At 40.2% G+C, this 26,089-nt stretch overlaps 1 protein-coding gene across 1 annotated transcript; it reads left to right on the plus strand.

The window, feature by feature from the left end:
- The first annotated feature begins 4,522 nt into the window (after positions 1–4,522).
- Positions 4,523–17,870, plus strand: LOC134214832 (transmembrane ascorbate-dependent reductase CYB561-like). Its single transcript, XM_062694132.1, has 4 exons — positions 4,523–4,642; positions 16,783–17,000; positions 17,066–17,429; positions 17,494–17,870. Exons 2-4 carry the CDS (start codon positions 16,802–16,804, stop codon positions 17,654–17,656), a joined length of 726 nt encoding a protein of 241 aa, XP_062550116.1. The 5' UTR covers positions 4,523–4,642; positions 16,783–16,801; the 3' UTR covers positions 17,657–17,870.
- The last annotated feature ends 8,219 nt before the right edge of the window (positions 17,871–26,089 follow it).

A 26,089-nucleotide genomic window follows, 5' to 3' on the forward strand; every position in this document is an offset into this window, starting at 1 on the left:
GGCTTCCGTGCCTCTTTATTAGAGGTTTCTGAGCCTCTTGTAGAGAGGCTTCCAAACCTCTGGAAGGCGGTTTTCGAGCCACTTAAAAGGAATCTTCCGTTGCATCTTGAAAGAACGCTTCTGAGCCTCTTGATAGTATGCTTCTAAGCCTATTGAAAGAAGAATTCTGAGCTTCTTGAAACGCGGCTTCCAAGCCTCTTGCAAGAAGGCTTCCGAGCCACTTGAAAGTAGACTTCCGAGCCTCCTGAAAGCAGGCTTACGAGCCTCTTGAAAGAAGGCAACCTAACCACTTGAAAGGAGGCTTCCGATCCTCTTGGAAAAAGGCTTCAGAGCCTCTTGAAAGAAGGCTTCCGAGCATCTTGAAAGGAGGTTTTTGAGTCTCTAGAAAAGGAGGCTTTTGAGCCTCTAGAAAAGAAGGCTTTTGAGCTTCTTGAAAGGAGGCTTCCGAGCCTCTTGGAAGGAGGCTTCCAAGCCTCTTGGAAAGAGGCTTCGGGGCCTCTTGAAAGGAGGCTTCCGAGCCTCTTGAAAGGAGGATTCCGAGCTTCGTGAAACGAGGCTTCCGAGCCTCTTTATAGGAGGTTTCCGAGCCTCTTTATAGGAAGCTTCCGAGTCTCCTGAAAGAAGGCTTCCGAACCTCTTGGAAAAAGGCTTCAGAGCCTCTTGAAAGGAGGCTTTTGAGCCTCTTGAAAGAAGGCTTCCGAAAATCTTGAAAGGAGGTTTTAAGTCTCTATAAAGGAGGTATTTGAGCCTCTAGAAAGAAGGCTTTTGAGCTTATTGAAAGGAGGCTTTTGAGCTTATTGAAAGGAGGCTTCTGAGTCTCTTGAAAGAAGGCTTCTGAGCCTCTTGAAAGGAGGCTTCCTGAGCCTCTTGAAAGGAGGCTTCTGAGCCTCTTGAGAGGAGGCTTCCTGAGCCTCTTGAGAGGAGGCTTCCAGAGCCTCTTGAGAGGAGGCTTCCTGAACGTCTTGAGAGGAGGCTTCCTGAGCCTCTTGAGAGGAGGCCTGAGCCTCTTGAGAGGAGGCTTCCTGAGCCTCTTGAGAGGAGGCTTCCTGAGCCTCTTGAGAGGAGGCTTCCGAACCTCTTGAGAGGAGGCTTCCGAACCTCTTGAGAGGAGGCTTTCTAGCCTCTTGAAAGGAGGCTTCCGAACCACTTGAAAGGAGGCTTCGAGCTGCTTGGAAGAAGGCTTCCGAGAGGCATAAAAGAATACTTCTAATCCTCTTGCAACGAAGCAACCGAGTTTTAGTGAAAAAAATCATTTTGTTCATTGGACGTTTTGTTCGTTTGATATTTTGTTCCGCAGCCCTTCATACATTGTGCTGGTTGTAGAAGGCAGGATTCAATTGGGATTCATTGATCGCATTACATATTATGTACAATATAATTTTTTGAAATAGACAAGAAAATACACAATTATCAAAACTTCATCAATGAATTTTGATTGAAATTGTAATATGTCCGCCATTACGCATTTTTGTCCGAGGTACCCCCTAGGGCCAGCGAAGGTATCCCCAGGGGTACATGTACCCCAGGTTGAGAACTGCTGGTGTAGTGTATTTCGTGGAATAAATGTTGTAAATGCAGGTAATACTCGTGTCTCAGTGTAGGTTTTTCCCAGTCAGCTCCCTGTAGAAGGCTAGACCTTAAATTGAGCTCTACCACCACTCTACGCAGCCAACCACCCACTGAAGTACAGTGTCCCACCACCAGAGGACCAAGGAAAAGCCCTTTGGACGGCCATGAAGGAGTGGCGTAATGTGGCCATTTGGTTGGAAATGAGGTCACTGCCCGAGGGACGAGGTCATAGACCTCAATGCATGGTATTACCGTCTCCCTGTCCACAGAACTCTTGACTAACGAAAAAGTCGTCGACCAAGATAGTTTGAGTTCGGCAACTAGGAGCTAGTATTTCGAAAGTGTTACATAGTGAAAGAGAAAGTGGACAGTGGAATAGAAGTCGGTGCAGTGGACATCAGAACCCCGCCGTTTTTTGGACAAAAACCAGAAGGCCGCCGTTTTGGATTTAGAGTCCCGAAGAAAGCCGTGGTGTACCGTCCTCGACCAATACCGGCATCGTATCCGCCGAAGGCCAATCCGTCACCATATTGGCAGGTCGAGAGTGCGCGTCTCCGTCCCGGAAACTACAACGGACGCCCAAGCCACCCCGAAAGACAGTAGGACGCCATCGCTAGTCGCCGGCGTTCCTGGATTAGCCGCCATTGAAGAACAGGAAGCAGGAAAGGAAGGGGAGGTGTGGTGGAACTGTGGAAGGAAGTAGGGGCCCCGAAGTAAAGGTTAGAATGGAGGCCGGAAGTGGGAAGGAGAGATTAGAAGGGAAAGAGGATAGGAAAGAGAAGCCGAATAAAGTGTGTCCTGTTAAAATACTGTGGTTTTCCTATTTGGAGTGCGAGAATTACCTGTCCGCGAGTTTCTTGAGGTGAGCGTGCCGACCCTGAGGCCGTTTGATTCAGGGAGTCTCTGTGTTACTCGAGGTATACTTACCAGTAATTACACCACTGTCAAACCCTACCACATAAGAAAATTCCACAGGATGCACAGTGCACACCCTTACTCCAATTAATGTAAGAAGGACAAAAGTTCCCAGGCTACACTACCAACGAAGTACCCACATGGATACCTTTAGACACAGTTTCGATACCGCTATGCTATGCTATGTAGAGCTCCAAAATCGTCGGTCTTGGGCGATGTTTATCGAGTTTCCCCGAACGTTTAGGGTCCCCAGGTCCGATTCCACCGCGTGCAGCCAGCGTGTTCGTGCCCTTCCACGAAGTCACCGGCCTCTATTCGGTTCTCTGTTGAATATTGTTTTCGCTATTTCTTCTTCCGACATTCACACTAAGTGACCAGCCCACTGAAATATACCGTATTTTATATGATTCACAATATTATCTTTTTTGTACACATGATACAGCTCGTGATAATTATGTCACAAGCAATTTGTTAGTTTCCTTCCGAGTATTGTACGCAGAGCCTTTCGCTCTAAAACCCTGAGTTATTTTTTGGATTGACAACCTTATTTATTATGCAGAGCGGTTTGTATGTTTTGACCCTCCTAAAGATTTTTTTAGGTTGCCACGCAAAATTTAAACAACTTCTCATGACAATGACCAAATGCTTTCGTTTTCTCACAGCACAAAGCCATAAATATGCTTAATGGTCTGTACTGATGAAAATGTCAACATTCCATCACAATTTTAGGATATTTGGATTTGAAGTTGTTGCCTCAATATGGGGACAATTGATCCCTCATTAGTCATTCATACAAAAATTTGGCGTAAAAAAAAAAAAAATCTGTTCTCAGGCTTCTAGTTTTTCGTAGATTTGACAGATTTGATGAAGGGTCGGCAGGAATAATTATTTATTGCGTAGATATCATAGAAAGGGGATCAAGTCTCCCCAATTTCTTAAATTGCATGCGCTGTCGAATTCAATAACAAAAATCGTTCATGTATACGCACAGCAATTCGAAAATTCTTCGTATTTTGAAGGAAAAATATTTAAAAAATCTGAGAGCACCTTTCTACTTTTATCAAAGCAAGTTCTTGGAGAGGGATCAATTTCCCCCGAATATTTTAAAAGTCGATTTTTGACAGCACTCCAAAAAATCGATTGTGTCTCAATAACAACAATAATTTAGGGACTTTTATACATCAGTAAAGTTAAATACTATATTTCTTAGAGAGTCTTAGAGACGGTCCTTGGAGGGCCGTCTGCTATTCATTTTTTGAGATTCTGATGCCAACTTTGAAAATTCCACAGAATGTCCCTTTATTTCACAGAATTTCACTTCGGAAATTCCAAAGAATTTTCCTTTTGAACTTCCATTTTGAATTTCTCTTTCGAAGAATTTCGCTTTGAAAATTCAATTTAGAAATTTCAAATAATTTCTCTTTGGAAATTCTTTTTTCTTTAATTTTTATTTTTTTCTTTAAATTTTTTAAAAAATTTGCTTAAGGAAATTTCAAAGAAATTAATTTTTGGAAATTCCAAGGAAGTTCCCTTTGGAAAATGCAAAGAATTCTCCTCGGAATTCTCCTTGGTAATTCCAAAGAATTTCCCTTTGTGATTTTCAAAAAATATCCATTTCGAAATGCCGAAGAATTTTCCTTTGAAAATTGTAAAATATTTCCCTTTACGAATTCTATTAGAATGTTGGAAATTCCAATGGATTTCCCTTTGAATATTCCAAAGGTTTTACCTTTTGAAATTCTAATGAATTTAGTTTAAATTGTGCCTAATTCTTGTTATGCTTTTTAGTCGGATATCTCAGGAAAAGATACCGACTATAGAACTAGAACATTACCAACGAAGTCCTAAAATATAGTTTGAATGCAGAAGATATCGAAAATCACTCATATTTGATATTGATTGATTTCGTCCCACTGTGCGTCGTGTCGTGTGCCACTATCAGACGCAACGTGTTCGATATCGTTTGAGTATTTATTTAAATATATTATTTACACCTGTGATTGTATTTTTATGGAGCTCGAAGCTTGCCCTAGGCCAGTAGATCGGCAGTTTTCACGATATTCGCGTCGTAGCCATCAAGTGGGTGGTGTCATTCTAAGAACTAATTGTGAATCGCGAGTGAGTGCATTGGCGAATTGTGTTGGTTAGGCACTTAGTGGTAAGGAAAATTGAAGGATACGATTATGAATGAGTTTATATAGCAGTGTTTAAACAATCACTATAAACTGTTATAAATTAATAAAACCAAGTGGATCAACTCAACTAGCTGTTTCACATATATAAAACTGTGATTCTGCATGCCATCATGAGAAATAAGTGAAAATATATGGAGCATAATAGTTCTCAACGGTTAAATTGCGGTTTACATCCGACGATTCGCTGCGATGTAAAAAGTACTCCATGAAGCAACGACACGGACGATACTACGTGAGATAATTCCTGAAATGTTGGACATAAAACAATTTGTGAATTTAAAAACTGAACGTCCAAGATGTTCGCGAAGCCTCTGAATACAATTTATCACATAAGAAGAGCCATACAACACAAAAACTGGATTCATTTCTCTAGTAGCCATGCTTAACATGAATTTGAAAATCATTGAACAAACTGTTGGTGAACAAACTATCCCTAGAGCCTTCACGAGTGCATTATATGGCGCATTTATGCTGGATCTTTGAAACAAAAAAAAAACAACGCTATGTAAAAATATAGCATTCTAGTTTTTTAGATTTGAGGAACATTCTCCAAGGAATTTCCATGATAGGGGAGACTTTTGCCCATAACCATAAGGATATTAGTAGTTTGAAACGTTAAAAAATGTAATTATAACAGAAGAATTTTACATAAAGAAATCAAAATTCTCCATTAAAAAAACATGCAAAATCAATATTAGCAATAAACAGTTACAAAATTTTACAGAAAATAAATAAATTTTATCCACAAAAAATCAATAAGGAACAATAATTAGTTAAGAAAATGTCCATTCAAAAAATAATGATAAGCAATAAAATTGAGCAAATTTTTTATGAAAAATAAGCGCTTTCAATGTTTAGTTTTATTAAATTTTTCATGTTTTCATAGATATTTGCATATTTGTTTATTTTTCTCTCTTGATTACTTTGTCTAAAATATAGATTTTTTTATGGAATACAAAATATTAAATTTGGGAAAAAATGCAATTATTTATTGCTAGTTTTGATTTATTTTTGCACATTTGGTATTTATTGTTGTTAAATTTTGATTTGTTTCTGGAAGATACTTAGCGTTATTCCGGTCTAGTTGTTTCCTATGAATCGCCTGCTTTGAGCGTGCTTACAGCGGCACACTAGGAGTTAATTTTCTGAAATCAGTATGGCGAAAGGCATCTAAGGTTCGATTTCTCAAAATTAAGCACCGTCATCGAAAAAATATTTGGTAGGCGTAGTTGCGGACACCATTCTTCATAACCGGTACCAAATAGTTTTTCATGAAAAGTTCCTAATTTTGAGACAACCCGCGTTAGATGTCTTTCACCATACACATTTCTGGCGGTTAACTCATGCTGGCTATTTTGCACATATACTATAGCGCCTGGATGTGGCAGCGGCGGGTAGAAAATCAGCCACTGCCAATAATTCATTGAAAATTGGCCTGATCGGTCATTGCGTTCCAAAGTTATAAAAAAAACATTGTTTTTTACCAAGAATCCCCCCTTGGGAAAAAAAATCAAAAACGAATTATTTTTTCAAATATTGCAGCAATGTATTCAAATTACCATAAATGGATATGAATTGATGAAAAAAGTAAAATCTATCCCCCTAAAGTGCTATTTTGACCTCTCTCTTCCAATAGTAAGAAAATGAAGGATCCTTCTCTCACTTTTTACTAGTCGATTTAGTTATGCGAAAAGATGTGCTGCCCGAATGTGTATGAAAAAGAAGAAGTTTGGCCTTTATCGTACACCAAGGTGTTACGGAAAGGCTATATGTTCACTCCATTTCTTACAGAAGTCTCATGGTATTTTTGTGGCGCTTGGCCATTTTTACTGGTATTCATCAGAATCAGAAGTATTTATCGTTAGATTTTTAACACGGCTGTAAATACTAAATTGTCAGTTACTAAACTAATAGAACGATAAACCTTTGCTGTCGATCCAGTGCAGTAGCCCAATATTGAATAATCGTAGAACATGTCAACAAAAGAACCTATTAAGATAAAGCAGCTGATAAAATCTGATAAACCGGTTCACTCCAATTCTCGACACTAAGCTGAAATGCCTGGACTGGAAGCGTGAAACCCAATATGACGTAGCTCGGCCGTCAAGATATGTTTGATGGATGCAGAGAATAGCCAGAGAGTGACACGCATTTTTGTCCGTTATGCAAAAAAAAATACAATTTAGATTGATTGCAACGGCGAATCGAGGAAAACTCCACAATAAACATTAAAAAAGTGAATTTTTCTACGATAACGTTTTCTTTCGAAAAAGTGCTGATACATATGGCTTGACCCGCATTTTGTGTCTAGGTGATTTCGTTTTGTTTTTCAAATTCTTCTGAGGTCAAGAAAGATGATGTCTGTTTTTATTTTTCTTGTTTCTTCGAAATATTCGCACAGACTGACATAATCTAAATTCCTTAATCTATTTTAAAAACATTGTTTATAGTCATAGTAATATTAAAACGAACACTTCTTTTTCTTATTCAATGGCTCTACCTTCCAACTGGAGCTTGTCCTGCTTTTAATCTTAGTATTCTATTAGCATTCCCTCAGGTACTAATAGAAAGCTTCTCTATGTGTGGTATATAGTATCTTGTATGGCATGGGAAGTACAATGGACACACTATTGCCCATGGAGTCGAGAATGTTTTCTACCCTACCAGTTTTCAAATGTTTCTCTGCAATTATTTGCATTGATGCAAAAAAAACCTGATTAATCAACCTAGCAGTGATGATGCTTTTCTCTATTCAATCGATTGGTTTCGTCAAAGTGTGATACTAAAAATAAATGCCTACCTTACAGCTTTTGCAAACGCTTTATAGCGAATCAACCAACCGTCCTTATATGTTCAATGCATAATTTTCTTCATAACTTTTAAACGCAATCGTGATCAATTATGGTTTATCCCCCGAATGCAACTTATTGCGAGGAAACTGGTTTAGAACTACTAAATAAACAGTTGGTTAATGTTTTCGGTTTCCGTGTGCACACACACGCACACACACATACACACAGACAGATATTGGTTTACCTCGAAGAGCTGAGTCTTGGTACATAACATCATTCGTTTCCGAGCCTTCTATAAAAAAAAATCGATTTTTGAGTGAAATAATAGCCTCTCGGTACAACTTTTGACGTTGGATAACGTCTTATCCGACGGTACTGTTTTTCAAACCAGAATCTAAAATTGGGGACCGTCGAGATTATGTAAGATTTTGAATGTTAATAGAGCATTTCCGAATCGATTGATATATGAATCGATTCGGAAACTTTCCAGCAATTTGTCAGTTTCATTGACACTTTTGATTATTTATAATAAACTTTTGCAAATTTCAATTCTTGTCCTATGCAGTAAACATATCAGAACCAACTTATCCCTTTCATGTAGTCCTAACACGGACATCAGAATGCTGTAAGTTACGGGCCTTATGACCCACCGTTTAATTTTCTCCAGGTTTTAAAACACGCACGGGCGTCATTTCTGTTCGATGATCCACGGTAAGTGGTCACGGAGAGCGGGAACGAAAGCGCACAGTCTTCGTCGGAAGTGGAATCACGAACGCGCGTCCTAGCAGTGATGATGATTTTCTCGATTCAATCGATTGGTTTTGTGATAATGAGATAATAAAAATAAATGCCTACCTTACAGCTTTTACGCTTTATAGCGAATCAACCAACCGTCCTTATATGTTCAATACACCATTTTCTTCATAACTTTTAAACGCAATCGCGATCAATTATAGTTTATCCCTCGAATGCAACTTATTGCGAGGAAACTGGTTTAGAACTACTAAATAAACAGTTGGTTAATGTTTTCGGTTTCCGTGTGCACACACACACACACACACACATATACACAGACAGACAGATATTGGTTCACCTCGAAGAGCTGAGTCTTGGTACATAACATCATTCGTTTCCGAGCCTTCTATAAAAAGTTAGAATTTGGAGTGAAATAATAGCCTCTCGGTACAACTTTTGACGTTGGATAACGTCTTATCCGACGGTACTGTTTTTCAAACCAGAATCTAAAATTGGGGACCGTGATAAAATCATGTAAGATTTTGAACGTTAATAGAGCCTTTCCGAATCGAGCAATGTGTCAGTTTCATTGACACTTTTGATTATTTATGATAAACTGTTGCAAATTTCAATTCTTGTACTATCCAGTAAACATATCAGAACCAACTAATCCTTTTCGTGTATTCCTAACACGGACATCAGAATGATGTAAGTTACGGGCCTTATGACCCACCGTTTAATTTTCTCCAGGCATGAAAACGCGCACGGGCGTCATTTCTGTACGATGATCCACAGTAAGCGGTCACGGAGAGCGGGAACGAAAGCGCACAGTCTTCGTCGGTGGTGGTGGAATCATAAACGCGCGTCAGAAGGATAAGCTGCAAAAATGTATTCGCATGGAAGGAAAAAAACCTGGAACATGTGGCAGACCAGCTACTAAAATTATAATCTTGAGGTGAAATTTCACTTGACTGCTACTGCTGCTATCCATGCGAATAATTTTCTGCTGCGTCTCTCTATCTCTGACGCGCTCGTGATTCTGCTACCAACAGAAACTATTTATCTGCCATCACCAAGCGATTAAATTGTACTTCTGATTTCACTTGACTGCTACTGCTGCTATCCATGCGAATAATGTTCTGCAGCGTCTCTCTCTCTCTGACGCGCGCTCGTGATTCTGCTACCAACAGAAACTATTTATCTGCCATCACCAAGCGATTAAATTGTACTTTGATCAAAATTCATCTCGCCTCAAATTGTAGCTTAAGAGCTGCTTCCACTGATGGTAGCCGATCGTTAGTACTGCAGATACAAAAAAAATAATCTGAGCGCCGCTGATGCTGACGACGACGACCGCACAACTTACATCTTCGGTAGGAATAAAATTTCCAGCAATAATTCCGCCGATGCCGATGGTGGAACCGCTGTCTGCTCTTCGCGGATCTCGAAAGAAATAGCTCTGGCTCGCAAAAAAAAACTGCTTACTTGTGATCAATAAAGTTAACCCTGTAGCCATGCCCCATTGGTGAGTGTTACACAATATTTGCACTCATACCGATCAACAAAGAGACAGGACTAATGGACCTTTCTTTATTGATTATAGGAAAACTGCTTTCACCCGCGCGCATTGCATTTTTTTATTTGCAACTAGTTGACCCGGCAGACGTTGCCCTGCATAGTAGGCGAAAACGCGTGGTGAACTGCTCATGCGAAATTTCCATTTGAATCTAAATTTTAGTTTTTCACGATTTACTCAACCTAACTCGTGAATTTCGCATGAGGAAATATCATATAAACCCGTCGGAAACGATAACGAACATATATGCTGAAGGAATGAAAAAAATCCATCCAGCCGTTTTCGTGTTATGCGGATACGAACACAGACCATTTCATTTTTATTATATAGATAATGTCGTGGAGAGCGGATAGCGGTCCCAGCATCGGCGGAGTTGCTGAAGCAAACTTTATTCTATCCCATGGCATGGGTCGTGTGGTCGCCGTAGACAGCTGTTAGTGACTCGAAAGTTGCATTATTAGAAACTAATCGGTTTTTCTCAGGGCCAGCATTCTATACCTAGAAAGATTGGGCGTAACGAATTTGTTCAAAGTACGACGTCAGAAAGTTGCCGTCCGTAGCAGAATCACGAGCGCGCATCGTAGGAAGGTGCTAAAAATATTTATTCGCATGGATGGCGACAGTGGTAGCCAAGTGTAATTTTCTCTCAAGGTTCCATAATCTACAACATGTTTGATCAAAATGTGTCTCAGATACTTAACCAACCATACTCATATTTTAACCAATAAAACAATAATAATTAAGTTAACATTAAAATCATAACCATCACTACAATGCCTTACGTTGTACAACGTCTACCTTGCGGTCGTGTCTTGTACATAACCTTTCTGATTCTTTTTTGCACGAGAAAGAGGTAGCTCTATTGTCTTCAAACTTTTTCATTAACTACTTCAATATCATATATATTCTTGAAGCTGATATCATTTCCAATTCACTAAAAATCCTAGGGGGCTCAGAACCCGTTATTTACGCCAATGGGTTTAAATGTGCTATGGCCATCCAGAAACCACGTGGTCATATTTTTGAAGATTTTCAACCCCCCCCTCCCCCCATGTGGCTTATCGTGGTCATTTGGCAGACCCCCCCTCCCCCCTATGACCACGTGGTTTTTTTCAAGCACAAAAATTTAAAAAAAACCTTATGTAACTAAAACATATGGTTAATCCGATCAATTTTGAAGATGGACAATTTCAACTGATTCAAAATCAAGCTAAACCCAGCATGGAAATTATAAATTTTCATGAATTCAAAAATTTTGATGTATCCGTGTATCGCTAAGCATCCAAGCAGGTCTATTGAGCCGATGCGATTTCATTTATTACTTTCACAAGCTACAACAGACCTTCCATGAGTCGATGTTCTAAGATACGATATCGACTGAAGTAAAAAAGCAGCCTGAAAATTTTTAAAAAATTTCCATAACAATTAGGAAATTTCCAATAAAGAAATTATGGTATGAGCAATAAAAAAATATTAAATTTTCTACAAATAATGCAAAATTTCCATAAACAATTAAGAATTTTCCACAAAACAAAAATAAATTAACACTTTTAAAACCAAAAATTGCAAATATAAAAAAGAATTTTTCATAAAGAAATCAAAATTTTCCACGGAAAAAATACAAACATTCCATAAATAAATCAATATTAGAAATAAATAGTAACAACACATCTCGAATATGCTTCAGTCAATGGTCCTTTTATAAGCGACTCATAGAGGAATGAATGTATTATAGACCAATTATTATTTTGGAGTTTGCATTTTATTTATCCAATTAACCAACTTATGAATGATGTATGATATAATATCCCAGTAGGTTCATTGGGTTGATATGACTTCAATTATTATTTATACAAGCTACTACAGACCTTTTAGGTTATACAAAACGTCCTGGAAGTCGTAATGTTTGCAACTTGTCTCTTGGATCTCATGTTAATGGAAATTAGGATCATATGATTATTTCATCGGATTGGGTATATACCGATGATGAGGACATTGCAAAATATCTACCAGTATCGTGGGCTGAACTTGAGAGCATTCTGCAGTACCTTGAACATCTCGTATTCCTGAATATTAATCACTGGCTTAACGTTCAGGATGACTCATCTTATCTGAGTGTTCAGAATGATTCAAACATTTCAACCTCATTTGTATGCTCTTAGAATCGAGATCTTCCCAAGGTTTCGGATATCTGAGTTTTCAGGGACAGTCAAATTTTAGCTCCCATATTTTTTGTGTAAAGCCAATATCTTGATGAACAATTTTACTGAAGAAAATGGTGGCCTAGCTCTCTTTTGTGATTTTATAGACAATCTAAAACGCTGGGCATATATGACCCATCCGTCCTGAAAGGGTTGAGATTTGTTTTGGAATTCAATTTCAATCGTTATTATAACACAATTTTTTAACCTAGATTGTTTTAGGAATTGGAGGGTTTTTTCTGGAACACTGTCGCTTTTTTTCATATCGCAGGAATCTCCTTAGTTTTAAGACCCTTTTATGAATTTAAAAAGCATTTTATTTAGAATTTCATGTTGATTTTTTAGATGCAAGCTTCTCTATGTCATAACCTTTTTCATACGCACTACTAGAATTTTGTGCATTTAGAACATTTAGGTGCATTATTAAATTTTTCGATCAATTATCCTAATTATTCAATATCATAAAAACTAGGCTTCTTAAGCCTAAATTATTGCCTATATTTATTGCTTGGATTATTTTTAAATTCCAAGATCTTCTTAATTGTCAACAATAATTATTCTGGAGTTGCAAGGAAAACCCTTCGGAATATTGACAAGAAATTCTTCGGAGTCTCCACGGAAAAATCTTTAGAATTTCAACGACATTCTGTGGAAGAGTTCCGAAAAATGTTCGGTAGAAATTTTGAAGAACTATAAGAATTCGTAGAAGGATAAGAAATGCATATTTACGATGAAAATTCCAATAAACATCAAATTCCGAAGAATTCCCAATATAAATTAGAAAAAAAATCCAGCTTACTTTTTTTACATAATCTCTAAAGATTTTCTTCAAAGTCCTGGGCAACTTTAATGAATCTTCAAAAAAAATTCTTCTGAATTTCCAATGGAAATTTTTTTCGTTTTCCAAAAGAAATTCTTAGACATTTTCAGCAGTTTTTTTTAATTTCCAAAAGAAATTATTCGGAATATGCCAAAATATTTCCGATGGAAATTCCTAAGATTTTTCAGTAGAAAATCGAAAAAAGTTCATCTGAAACACCAATAATGAATTTCCCGAGGAAATTCCGATGTTTTTACAAGTGGAAATAACGAAAAAATTGTACTTTTGTAGTACTTGTAAAGGTTGTACTTTTGAAGCATTTCCAGAAGGAATTCCTTAAAAAATTAAATCAAAATTTTAAAGATTTTCTGATGTGAAAATTCCTTAAAATTTCTAAATCATTTCCTGTGCATCTTTGCATGGTAAAGATTTAAAGCAATGTTTAGCTGAACCTACAAAGAAATCAAAATGACTTCCCGAAGAAGAATGAATTCCCGATGAAATTTTGGAAGAATTTATGGTGCAAATTAAAAAAACATTAACCTTGAGAATTCTAAAGATTTATTCTTTGAAAATCCAAAGAATTTTTTGAAGATAATCCATAGACTCTTCCGTGGAAATTCTAAATAATGCCTCGAATAAAAAAATACTTGGAAAATTTTGAAAAATGTGTAGAATTCACAAAGAGCGTAAAAAAGTATTCCAAAAAATTTACATTTCAAAATTCCAAATTTGAAAAAATCCAAAAACAAAAAATCAACGGAAAAAGTGTTTCATGTGGCATTGGCTGTTTCATATCTTTCGGAAATTCAGAAGATTTTTTCTTGAAAATTTTAGAAGTCTTCTTCTTCTTCTATGGCTCCATATTCCAACTGGAAGTTGGTCTGCTTTTCAACTTAGTATATTCTATTAGCATTTCCTCAGTTATAAATTGAAAGCTTTTATATGCCAGCCATTGCACGATTATATATCTTGTGTACGATGGATACACTATAGGGGAAACTGGACACACATGATCCCCACTTTTTGTTTAGGATATTTCTCGATATACCATGCATAGATTTGCACGCTTCTTGATGGACTTGATAAAGAATTTAATAAGCTATTCAAAAACGTCATTGGAAGCAATTATTTGTTCATGAAAGAACCAAAAAATCGATTTTGCTGAAAGATAGAAATTTTGGCATTTTCAAAACTTGCGGGAGACTTGATCCCCATATAGGAGGAAATTGATCCCTTTATGAGCTGAACATGTTTAAGTTCTTCCAAGTCTAATGAAAGGTTGAATCGGTCTAGCCTCAAATCCTAATAATTCTTCATAGTCTGCCGTAATATCAGTCGTGCGAAAATTAAATATTGTTGATATTAGGCAAGGCAAGTATTTTATATCGAATAGAGTAATAGTGACAGATAGAATGTCTGCTATAGCAACAAAATTGGCATGGTGATGATGATTTATCTGCAAACCATTCACTCCACTAAAAGACAGTGGTCATATCACGACAACCATGATGTTCCCAAGAGGATCTGATCTCTCTTTGTGATTAATACAGTTATGATACCAAAAATGGTTGATCGATACATCAATATATCTTTGTAATTTTAAGAATTATTCTATTAAATTGTTCAAAAAGGTCTCTTATATTTTGATCTTCTTGCCCTCAGATGCATTCAATCTATTCTACAATCATTCTAAGTAGCTGAAACAGTGACACATTCTCACCCCTATTTGATCCATTGCTTCCCCCGACGACGGTACATCGAGATCGCCAGGCTACTACCAATACCACAACCATGATCATACCAGGATGATGACTTCATACATCAATATGGCACTATCACGCATCATCATTTTTGTAGGGCGTGTTATTATTACACAAATGCGTTTTTTCTTAAACGACTGACCAAAAGATGTTGAATGAGCCTATTATTAAAAATTCCTTAAGAAGATTTACAAATAAATGGTGATTGTAAGCAAACTTCTCCTAGTTCAAATGGAAAAAAAATAATACCAGATCAAACAATACTGATTTTAAGCCCTGTGATTTGTTGAGTATTTTCAAAGCTTAATTTACACTCTTTTTCATTGAAAATAATGTTAAAATGTATTTAATAAAACTAATCAAAACTAAGTATGTTCAACTACACTTTGTTGGGGTTAATGAAATAAGGCTATTGAAAAATTCAAATTGCGCGTGTATTGTCTGATTAACAAAATTAAAGAGAAATAAAATTTATTTATACTTTTTAACTAGAAAAGAATTTTAACAGATCAATTAGTTACATACAATACAACAATATGCGACGGTATACAACAAACGCCTTAATATATGCAATATCGGGATCAAGTGTGTCCAAACTGTGGGGGATCAAGTGTGTCCATGTTGAGTATTTATCTTGTTTTGTTTTTTTATTCAATGGAAAATAAGCAATAGTGATTTGAATGAATTTATTCAATTCTACAATAATAAAACTTTGTCCAGTAAAAATTTGGTACGTTTTGGTTGGACATATTCAAAGTTATTAAACTTTTCTCCTTTGAAGAAAAAAAGGATTGAGAATGCTTAAATAATAAAACCTCTCTAAAAGCCATATACATGAAGTAACTAATATCAAATGTTACTTAGATTTAATAGTCTATCTAATGGATTCGTTTGCACATATTACTGGTATAAAAATGTGATTAGTATTCGAGAAAACAGGGGGGGATCATGTGTCCCCGGGGATCATGTGTGTCCAGTTTCCCCTACCTAGGGTGTCGAAAATGTTTCCCACCCGAAAACATCCTAGACAGGAACGAGAATCGAACTCGCCATCTCCAGATGGGCAATCCTACGCCTTTGCTCGCAAGGTTAACTTGAGACTGAACATGTCGAAGTGTACTCCTTAAAATGTTCGAAAAACTTCTTTTGGAAATGAATAAGAATTTCTGGTGAAGATTCGAAAGAACTTGTCGAAGAAATTCATTAGAATGTAAAAAAAATATGAAAATATGAACATTTTTTTTTCTACCGAAAATTATATGTATTTCCCACGGGACTGTTTTGAATTTTCAGACAGAATACACATGGAATTTTTTTCGGAGCTTTAGGGAAAAATTTTCGGAATTTACACTGGAGATGTTTTGTTTTTTTTTTTCATTAACAATTTGTAGCAAAATTTCCAAGCAAAATTTGTTAGAGAGAATTGTTCAAAAATCATTCTGAATGTCAGAATTTTATCAGGATTGTATGAAGCAATGCCAAAGTTTTTACATGAAATTTCTTTACTGGATTTTTCCTGATTATCCACAAGAAATTCTTTTGAAAGTTTATTTCTTGGATTATTGTAAAAACATGAACATTTTTCAAAATTGAAGCTGCGTACGCTGATGCAAAAGTGTCGGCGGCGTGATGCCAAAAACCATCCGCTGCGGATTTTTTTAAAATATTTTTTCATTTTTCCTTTCCGTTTTTTTTTGTGGGAATTGAGACTGAATCGCAACCTGGTTTTTCGCTAATTTTTTTTTATGGAAAAAGGATCTAAGGCTAAAATGGTAAAATAACGCAGATATGCATCGGCGTTACGACTGACGCTGCGTTACCGGTTTTTCTCGATGTACACCTACGTCTTTTCAACGCTGAGTTAAAAAGACGCTACGTGAGCATCGGCCCTAAGATGCGCTTTGCGTTTATTGATTAAATCATTAAATTTTAATGATTTGTATTTTTTTCACCGCTATTGTTATTCACCAAAAGTTTTTCGTGTAAAAAAACCACGTGGTTCGAGAGCAACACCCCCCTCCCCCCATGTGGCTTATCGTGGTCATTTTCCAAACCACCCCCCCTCCCCCCATATATGACCACGTGGTTTCTGGACGGCCCCTATCAAGTTCAGCTACTGTTAACTTACACTTAAATAACTCAAAGGCGTTAGGCAGTTAATGCCTTTGTAATTATAATAACTATTTGTAGTTTTTTTTTTCTCTTCTTTTCTATAGTTAAAGTTTCACAGACACCATGACTGCTTTTTCGTCCTATAACAATTTTAACATTATCTACTGGATAACGCAGCTAGTAGGGCTGGCCGTCGTCATTATGACAGGCTGTTGGGTAGGAGTTCATCAAGGCGGTGTCGCATGGAATGAGCAACCGTCCATCCAATTCAACTGGCACTCTCTACTGATGACCATCGGGTTGATTTACCTTTATGGAACTTGTAAGTGGCCTTTAGCCAGTAAATAGACCAACCGCAAGCTAAATCCTTTCGACTGTGCGTTTCAGCTATTCTCGTCTACCGAGGCTTCAGACACGTCCGTAAGCAGCCGCTGAAAATAACCCACGCCATCATCCACGCTGTGGCTTTCGTGTGCACGGTCATTGCTCTGGTGGCCGTCTTCGAATCCAAAGACTATGCCGCGAACCCGCGACCGCACATGTACTCGTTGCATTCGTGGCTTGGAATGGCTGCGGTGGTCCTGTTCGGGCTACAGTATGTGGTCGGATTCGTGGCTTATCTATTTCCGGGAGTGCGCGTATCGTTGCGGTCCACCCTGATGCCCACTCACATATTCTTCGGAGTCCTGGGATTCGTGCTGTCGATCATTGCTGCCTTAACGGGTTTCATGGCAAAAGCAATATTCGCTGTGTAAGATGTTCTCCTTGGGATGCCTTTCAACCACTATACTAACTTCTTCGTTTTTTGCTTCCAGGCCAGATTATTCGAGTCTAACACCGGAGGCGGTCTTAGTCAATATGATCTCACTGCTGATGACCATTTACGGTGGTTTGGTGGTGTTCCTAGTGACAGAATCAGGATACAAACGCGAGGCTCTACCAGAGGATGCGATACAGGTGACTCGCAATCATTCGTGAAAGTAGCATATTATTTTTAAATCAAGTAACCGAGTAAAACAGGGGTAAATTGGTAAGCGGGGTAGCACTCCGGAACTCAGTATTATTAGCCTCCAAAGAAACATTGACCCATTAGAACGCAAAGAATTTCTTAGGTTTAGTGATGGTTCCTATCATTTTGTACATATTAGTGAAAGATATTGAATAAAGTAGTTTGAAACCACTTACGAATTATGTTTCTGTGATAAAGCAAAACAGAGACTTCGAACATTTGTTAAGGGTGGTAAGTAAGGTACACTTTTCTGAACCGTGAAATACTTCACCGAAATTCATCATCTAAATATGTACAACGTCGAAAAACGTGTTCAAATTTCTTTAATATAGCTTGTATGAATCGTCAATGATCATATTTCGTGTATATGGTATACAAGTGAACATAATACGGATAATTAGAGAGTTTTGCGTTAAATGTAATATGACAAAAAACGAAATAGGGGAACTGTTCCGTTTTCCATCTCACTGAACATATATTCATCTCATCGCAAGACAGAGAATTACAGCACCAATCTTGTCGCTTCTTTTTGCTAACATGAGTTTATTTATTTATTATCAGACTAAGGCCGGAGTGGCCTGTGCTGCACATAAAAGACTTCTCCATTCAGATCGGTCCATGGCTGCACTTCGCCAACCACGCAGTCTGTGGAGAGTCCGCAAATCGTCCTCCACCTGATCGATCCACCTTGCCCGCTGTGCACCTCGCCTTCTTGTTCCCGTCGGATCGTTGTCGAGAACCATTTTCACCGGATTATTGTCCGACATTCTGGTTACGTGCCCGGCCCACCGCAGTCTTCCGATTTTCGCGGTGTGAACGATGGATGGTTCCCCCAACAGCTGATGCAACTCGTGGTTCATTCGCCTTCTAGTCCAATCCGTTTAGCTTCGCTTTTCAGTCTGATGTAGGCTTCCTCCATCCTCTCAAAGTTACATGCTTTGATATCAATGTCGTCGGCGAAACCAAATAACTGGACGGACTTCGTGAAAATCGTACCACTCGTGTCAATCCCTGCCCTTCGTATTACTCCTTTCAAAGCGATGTTGAATAGCAGACACGAAAGACCATCACCTTGCCGTAACCCTCTACGCGTTTGGAAGGGACTCGAGAATGCCCTTGAAACTCGAACTACGCTACGCACATCACCCGATCCATCGTCGCATTGATCAACCGTATCAGTTTATCCGGAAATCCTGCCATAGTTGCCATAGCTGGTCCCGATCGATTGTATCATATGCGGCTTTGAAGTCGATAAATAGATGATGTGTGAGTACGTTGTATTCGCGGCATTTCTGCAATACCTGACGTATGGCGAACACCTGGTCTGTGGTAGAGCGTTCACCCATAAATCCCGCCTGATACTGCCTCACGAACTCTCTTGCAATTGGTGTTAGTCGGCGGCATAAAATTTGGGAGAGTATCTTGTAGGCGGCGTTCAGCAATATGATTGCGCGGTAGTTGCTACAATATCCAGCTCATCGCCCTTTTTGTAGATGGGACACACGACACCTTCCATCCACTTATGCGGCAAAACTTCCTCCTCCTAAATCTTGGTAATGACCCAGTGCAGCGCTCTAGCCAGTGCCTCACCACCGTGTTTAAATAGCTCTCCTGGTAGTTGGTCAACCCCAAGGGCTTTGTTGTTTTTCAGCCGGCCAATCTCCTCCTGGATTTCCTGGAGATCCGGAGCCGGTAGAATTATGTCCTGCGCGCGTTCTCCCAGGTCCATCACCATACATCACCATCACCATCGCCATTCAGGTGTTCTTCGTAGTGCAGCCGCCACCTTTGGATCATCTCACGCTCGTTTGTAAGAAGGTTCCCGTTTATGTCCTTACACATATCAGGCTGTGGCACGTGGCCCTTACGTGAACGGTTCAACTTCTCATAGAACTTTCATGTGTTATTAGCGCGGTACAGTTGCTCCGTCTCTTCACGGTCTCGATCTTCCTGCTGGCGCTTTTTCCACCGGAAAATCGAGTTTTGTCTGTTCCGTGTCCGTTTATATCGTGCCTCGTTCGCCCTCGTGCGGTGTTGCAGCAATCTCGCCCATGCTGCATTCTTCTCTTCTACTAACTGCTCATTCGTCGTCATACCAGTCGTTTCCCTGATCCGGAGCCACCGTGCCAAGTGCAGCGGTTGCGATGCTACCAATGGCGGATCGAATATCTCTCCAGCCATCTTCAAGAGACGCTGCGCCTAGCTGCTCTTCCGTTGGGAGTGCCACGTCCTCGTCGAGAGTTTTGAGCGTAGGCATACTGCAACGAGGTAGGGGTCGGATTCAATATTCGCACTGCGGTAAGTGCGGACGTTCGTGATGTCGGAGAAGAATTTACCGTCGATTAGAACGTGGTCGATTTGGTTTTCCGTTTCTTGGTTAGGTGATCTCCATGTGGCCTTGTGGATATTTTTGCGGGGAAAGAAGGTGCTCCGGACTACCATTCCGCGGGAGGCTGCGAAGTTTATGCATCGTTGGCCGTTATCATTCGATACGTGCAGACTGTGCAGACTATCCGGTCCGATGACCGGTCTATACATTTCCCCCCTTCCTACCTGTGTGTTCATGTCACCGATGACGATTTTGACGTCCCGCAGTGGGCATCCATCCCCAGTCAACCACTAATCATATATTTTAATAGATATTTGATCGCATATACTGCAGTTTTTATCGCACTCGTATATGATTACTTATAAAGATAGCCCAAATATGATTACTATCGTATGTAATACCTGCGTATGGAATATTTACGATTGTGTTCAAAAAAGTCCTAAAACGATATAAACAATATCCGATTAATCTGATTGAATCGCAAATATCGTATATCCACATACGTGGTGCCAGGAAAATCGTATACGGATGTGCTTTGTACGTATATAGTTTTCATTTCAGCGCGTTGGTCAAAACCCACTGTATCTCAGCGATAATATAAATTTCATTTCTACTTACTTCATTGCATCCGATGTGATTGAATTCCATTCCATTGATGCTGTTATTTAATTCCATTTATATTAATCATATCGATTTGCACTCCGTACCACTGCCAAACATCGATCAAAACAACTAAACTTTAACCAAATAAAAATAACTCAGAGGCGAAATAAAATTTCACTGATGTTGACATTTCAGCATCGTTTATATGTCGGTAGAATCGTTTGGAATGCTGCGTAATCGTTTTATGTATGGACATTATCGGAACAATTACATACAGTTTCCATATAAGACTCAAGTTACATTTGTACGTACAACAACATGATTCTCGAATCGTATAAATGTAATAGACATCGTATACTGCAATATCGTAGTCAACATTAGAGTTTCATCTAGATTATGATTGTCAAAAAGTGCTTTTCAAGAGTTGCTGTATAGCACATCGATAGAGCATTAGCCTCTAGATTCAAAGGTCAGATGGTCGATACATGATTGTTCACAATTTTTGTTTTAATGTTTACTAGATCGTAATAATGCTTATGAAAACTCAAGAAAGTTGTTGTTTAGTACGTATATGGCCTCCACTTTAGTAGGTATATAGTGATTCAGTGCATTATATACAAGTTCTCTTGCTTGTATATGACAACTTATATCAAAAGCTATACGTATCAAAATGTTAACTGGGTCGTATGTCTGCTCCAGCTCCGGATAAACTGACACGGTTGATCAAAGCGACGATGGATCGGGTGATGTGCGTAGTTCGAGTTTCAGGGGCATTCTCGAGTCCCTTCGAAACCCGCAGAGGGTTACGGCAAGGTGATGGTCTTTCGTGTCTGCTATTCAACATCGCTTTGGAAGGGGTAATACGAAGAGCAGGGATTAACACGAGTGGCACAATTTTCAATAAGTCCGTCCAGCTATTTGGCTTCGCTGACGACATAGATATTATGGCACGTAACTTTGAGAAGATGGAGGAAGCCTACATCAGACTGAAGAGGAAGCCAAGCGGATCGGACTAGTCATCAACACGTCGAAGACGAAGTACATGATAGGAAGAGGTTCAAGAGAAGACAATGTGAGCCACCCACCGCGAGTTGGCATCGGTGGTGATGAAATCGAGGTGGTAGAAGAATTTGTTTACTTGGGCTCACTGGTGACTGCCGAAAATGATACCAGCAGAGAAATTCGGAGGCGTATAGTGGCTGGAAATCGTGCATACTTTGGACTCCGCAAGACGCTTCGATCGAATAGAGTTCGCCGCCGTACCAAACTGACCATTTACAAAACGCTCATTAGACCGGTAGTCCTCTACGGACACGAGACCTGGACGATGCTCGTGGAGGACCAACGCGCACTCGGAGTTTTCGAAAGGAAAGTGCTGCGTACCATCTATGGTGGGGTGCAGATGGCGGACGGTACATGGAGGAGGCGAATGAACCACGAGTTGCATCAGCTGTTGGGAGAACCATCCATCGTTCACACCGCGAAAATCGGACGACTGCGGTGGGCCGGGCACGTAGCCAGAATGTCGGACAATAACCCGGTGAAAATGGTTCTCGACAACGATCCGACGGGCACAAGAAGGCGAGGTGCGCAGCGGGCAAGGTGGATCGATCAGGTGGAAGATGACTTGCGGACCCTCCGTAGACTGCGTGGCTGGCGACGTGTTGCCATGGACCGAGCCGAATGGAGAAGACTCTTACATACCGCACAGGCCACTTCGGCCTTAGTCTGAATAAATAATAATGTCTGCTCCAGCTGTGCGTAGAACGCTTCTTTCTCGTCGTCGGGTCTCCCTTCGTGTGGGCAGCGCACGTTGATGATGCTGAAGGAACGGCCTTTTATCCTCAGCTTGCACATCCTTGCGTTGATTTTCTGCCACCCAATCACGCGTTGGCGCATCTTTCCCAGCACTATGAAGCCGGTTCCCAGCTCGTTGGTGGTGCCACAGCTTTGGTAGAAGGTAGCCGCTCGATGCCCGCTTTTCCACACTTTCTGTCCTGTCCAGCAAATCTCCTGCAGCACCACGACGTCGAAGTTGCGGGGATGTAATTCATCGTAGATCATCCTGTTGCAACCTGCGAAGCCTAGCGACTTGCAGTTCCATGTTCCAAGCTTCCAATCGTGATCCTTTATTCGTCGCCTAAGTCTTTGCTAGGTCAGATGTTGTAAGACCTTCATATTAACCTTGAGTTTGAAAAATATAGTGTACCAAATCGACCACGGTTAACATGGATATTATTTATTAATATTTTCTTATCAATTCTAACAATTTTCATATTCTGGTAGCATTTGACAACCAGACTCCACAATTGCAAACGTTTGAATTTCATTACTTTCCTTTTTGTACCAGAAAACATCCTTATCATCAATTTGGAAGTAAAAAACATATGCTTCTACTCATCAGCTTTAAGCATCATGGGCCTCTAGTCGTGAACTCCGAGCGATGTGATGCACGTCAGTACGCGCTGCTGTCACAAACTGGAATGGCTCACACACGGCAAGCACAGCTTCTTTTATACAGAAAACCTTACGGTGGACCATAGCATTCTGATGTCCGTGTTAGGAATTACTTACTTATGGATCCTGTACACCTCCGGTGGTGCAAAGGGCCGACTTGAAAGATCTCCATCCTGAGCGTTGCCCGGCTATCGCTTTAACCTGTTGCCAGGTTAGATTTCGGTCGACTTCTTTTATTTCTTTATTGAGGCTTCGCCGCCATGAGCCTCTGGGTCTGCCTCTGCTGCAATGTCCCGCTGGGTTCCAGTCTAATGCTTGTTTACAGATTTCGTTTCCGCCCCTACGTAGAGTGTGGCCGACCCAGCCCCACTTCCGATCCCGAATTTATGTTGCTATCAGCCTCTGGTGACAACGACGATGGAGCTCGTTGTTTGAGATCCAGTTGTGAGGCCACCAGGTCCGAATTTAACCGCAGGCATCTGTTAATGAACACCTGCAGCCGTTGAGTGTTCTCCACTGATACACACCATGTTTCGCTAGCGTATAACAGCACAGATTTCACGTTAGAGTTGAAAATTCGTATTTTGGTGCGTTCACTAATCTGCCTGTTTTTCCAGATATTTCTTAATCTCGCAAAGGCAGCCCTTGCTTTCTTGATCCGTGCGCCTATGTCGATCTTGGTACCGCCGTCTGACGCCATTTGGCTACCAAGATATTGGAAGCTTTCAACATTCTCCACGGTTGCCCGGCTACTGTGAAACTGGAAGAAGTCACTGTGTTTACATCCAACGATTTGGTTTTGTTGACGTTGATGACTAAATCTGCCGAAGAGGAGCGCTCAGCAGGGTCGTTGAGCTTACTCTGCATATCAGAGCGCCGTTGCGCGAGGAGTGCAACATCATCCGCCAATTCGAAGTCATTTAAATGCTCCATGGTTATAGGCTGCCATAACAGCCCGCGGTTTGGTTCACGGTCAATCGCATCTACCAGAATCTCGTCGATTACGATGAGGAACAGTAACGGTGATAGAATACATCCTTGCCTCACACCTGCTACGACCCGGATAGGGTCGGACAAGACCCCATTGTGCAGCACTCTACACGAGAAGGCCTCGTACTGTGCCTCGATGAGGCCGATGATTTTCTCAGGAACTCCCTTGCGTCTCAGGGCGCCCCACATATTCTCGTGATTGAGACGGTCGAAAGCTTTTTCGTAGTCAATGAATTTTTGAATTCGTTGACCTGCTCCAGAATGATGCGGAGCGTGACAATATGGTCCACACAGGATCTTCCGGCACGGAATCCGGCTTGCTGCCGCCGGAGAGCTGTTAGGAATGCACAGGAAAATCCAACAATAGATAAAGGCGCTAGTATCGTAACACGGTAGATTACTTTGACGTTGTGTGTTACGGTGTAAGATCTACCATACGGAGCCCTAGCTTGATCCATTTTTCTAGCTAGGGCAAGAAGTTGTGGTAATTAAGGATTCATCGTATCCCGAGAAGCACAAGTCAGACAAAAATGGTTGCAGCAACTTGATTGTGACTAAATCTGGTCACATATGAGTTGCAGCAACCTACGTGAAGCATGTGTGCTGCTAGGGATTTAGTCCCCGCTACCAACAGCAGTCTCAGAAATAAAACATAATTGATGTTACCTTGCAGACAGTTTGTTTACTGCGTTGCTTATCAATAGCTATGAAGTAATTCGACATGCACTTAAACACTAAGGCTACGGGTAATGCTGTATAATAGATCTAATAACTGGTCGCAGTGGCACACCCGAACAGGGAAAACATAATTGAAATCTTCCCTTTCAGCATAACGCTCTCGATTTTTAAAAATCTAAATGACCCCCAGTATAGTAAAGAAAGACGTAATTCATTTATTTAGTTCACATCTAAACAGATAACACTGTATCAGCAATTTGACGCCACAATACACGCTTCGAGGCCGCATCTCTCTCGAATGCGCCCCAAGTCGTTTTGCACCTGGTCTGCCCATCTCGCTCGCTGCTCTCCACGCCGTCTCGTACCTGCCGGACCGGAAGCGAACACCATATTTGCAGGGTTGCTGTCCGGCATTCTTACAACATGCCCTACTCATCGTACCCTTCCGGCTTTAGCTACCGAATACTCCGAGTGCTTGCAAGTCCTCCTCGAGCATTGTCCATGTTTCATGTCCGTAGAGGACAACCGGTCTTATTAGCGTCTTGTACATGACACATTTGTTGCGGTGCCGAATCTTTTTTGACCGCAGTTTCTTCTGAAGCCCGTAGTAGGCCCGGCTTTCACAGATGATGCGCCTTCGTATTTCACGACTGACATTGTTATCAGCCGTTAGCAAGCATCCGAGGAAGACGAATTCCTCGACCACCTCGAAGGTATCCCCGTCTATCGTAATACTGCTTCCCAGACGTCTTTGTCGCGCTCGGTTCCGCCCACAAGCAAGTACTTTGTCTTTGACGCATTCACCACCAGTCCAACTTTTGTTGCTTCACGTTTCAAGCGGGTGTACAGTTCTGCCACCTTTGCAAATGTTCGGCCGACAATGTCCATGTCATCCGCGAAACAAATAAATTGCCTGGATCTGTTGAAAATCGTACCCGGCTGTTACACCATGACACCTTCTAACGCAATGTTGAATGTTGATCAGCAGGCACGAAAGTCCATCACCTTGTCTTAGTCCCCGGCGCGATTCGAACGAACTGTAGTGTTCGCTTGAAATCCTCACATAGTTTTGCACACCATCCACCTGATCTGTCTGGTAAGCTTCCCAGGACTAAAATAAAAACTCCCCCTAAAAAATTAGAAAATTCCCATAAAATTGCCAATAAAGAAATCAGGGTATGAGCAATAAATAAATATAAAATTTCTAATTAATTGCGTATTATTCTGCAACTCGGCCGTACGAAAACCATTTTTTGTTAAATATCTTGGCTGTGTTAAACACAGCATGTGTTTCGAAATGGACAAATTGATATGAAATTTGTTCATTTCGAAACATGTGCTGTGC

This window comes from Armigeres subalbatus, chromosome 2 (assembly GCF_024139115.2).
Source record: "Armigeres subalbatus isolate Guangzhou_Male chromosome 2, GZ_Asu_2, whole genome shotgun sequence".
Lineage (NCBI taxonomy): Eukaryota > Metazoa > Arthropoda > Insecta > Diptera > Culicidae > Armigeres > Armigeres subalbatus.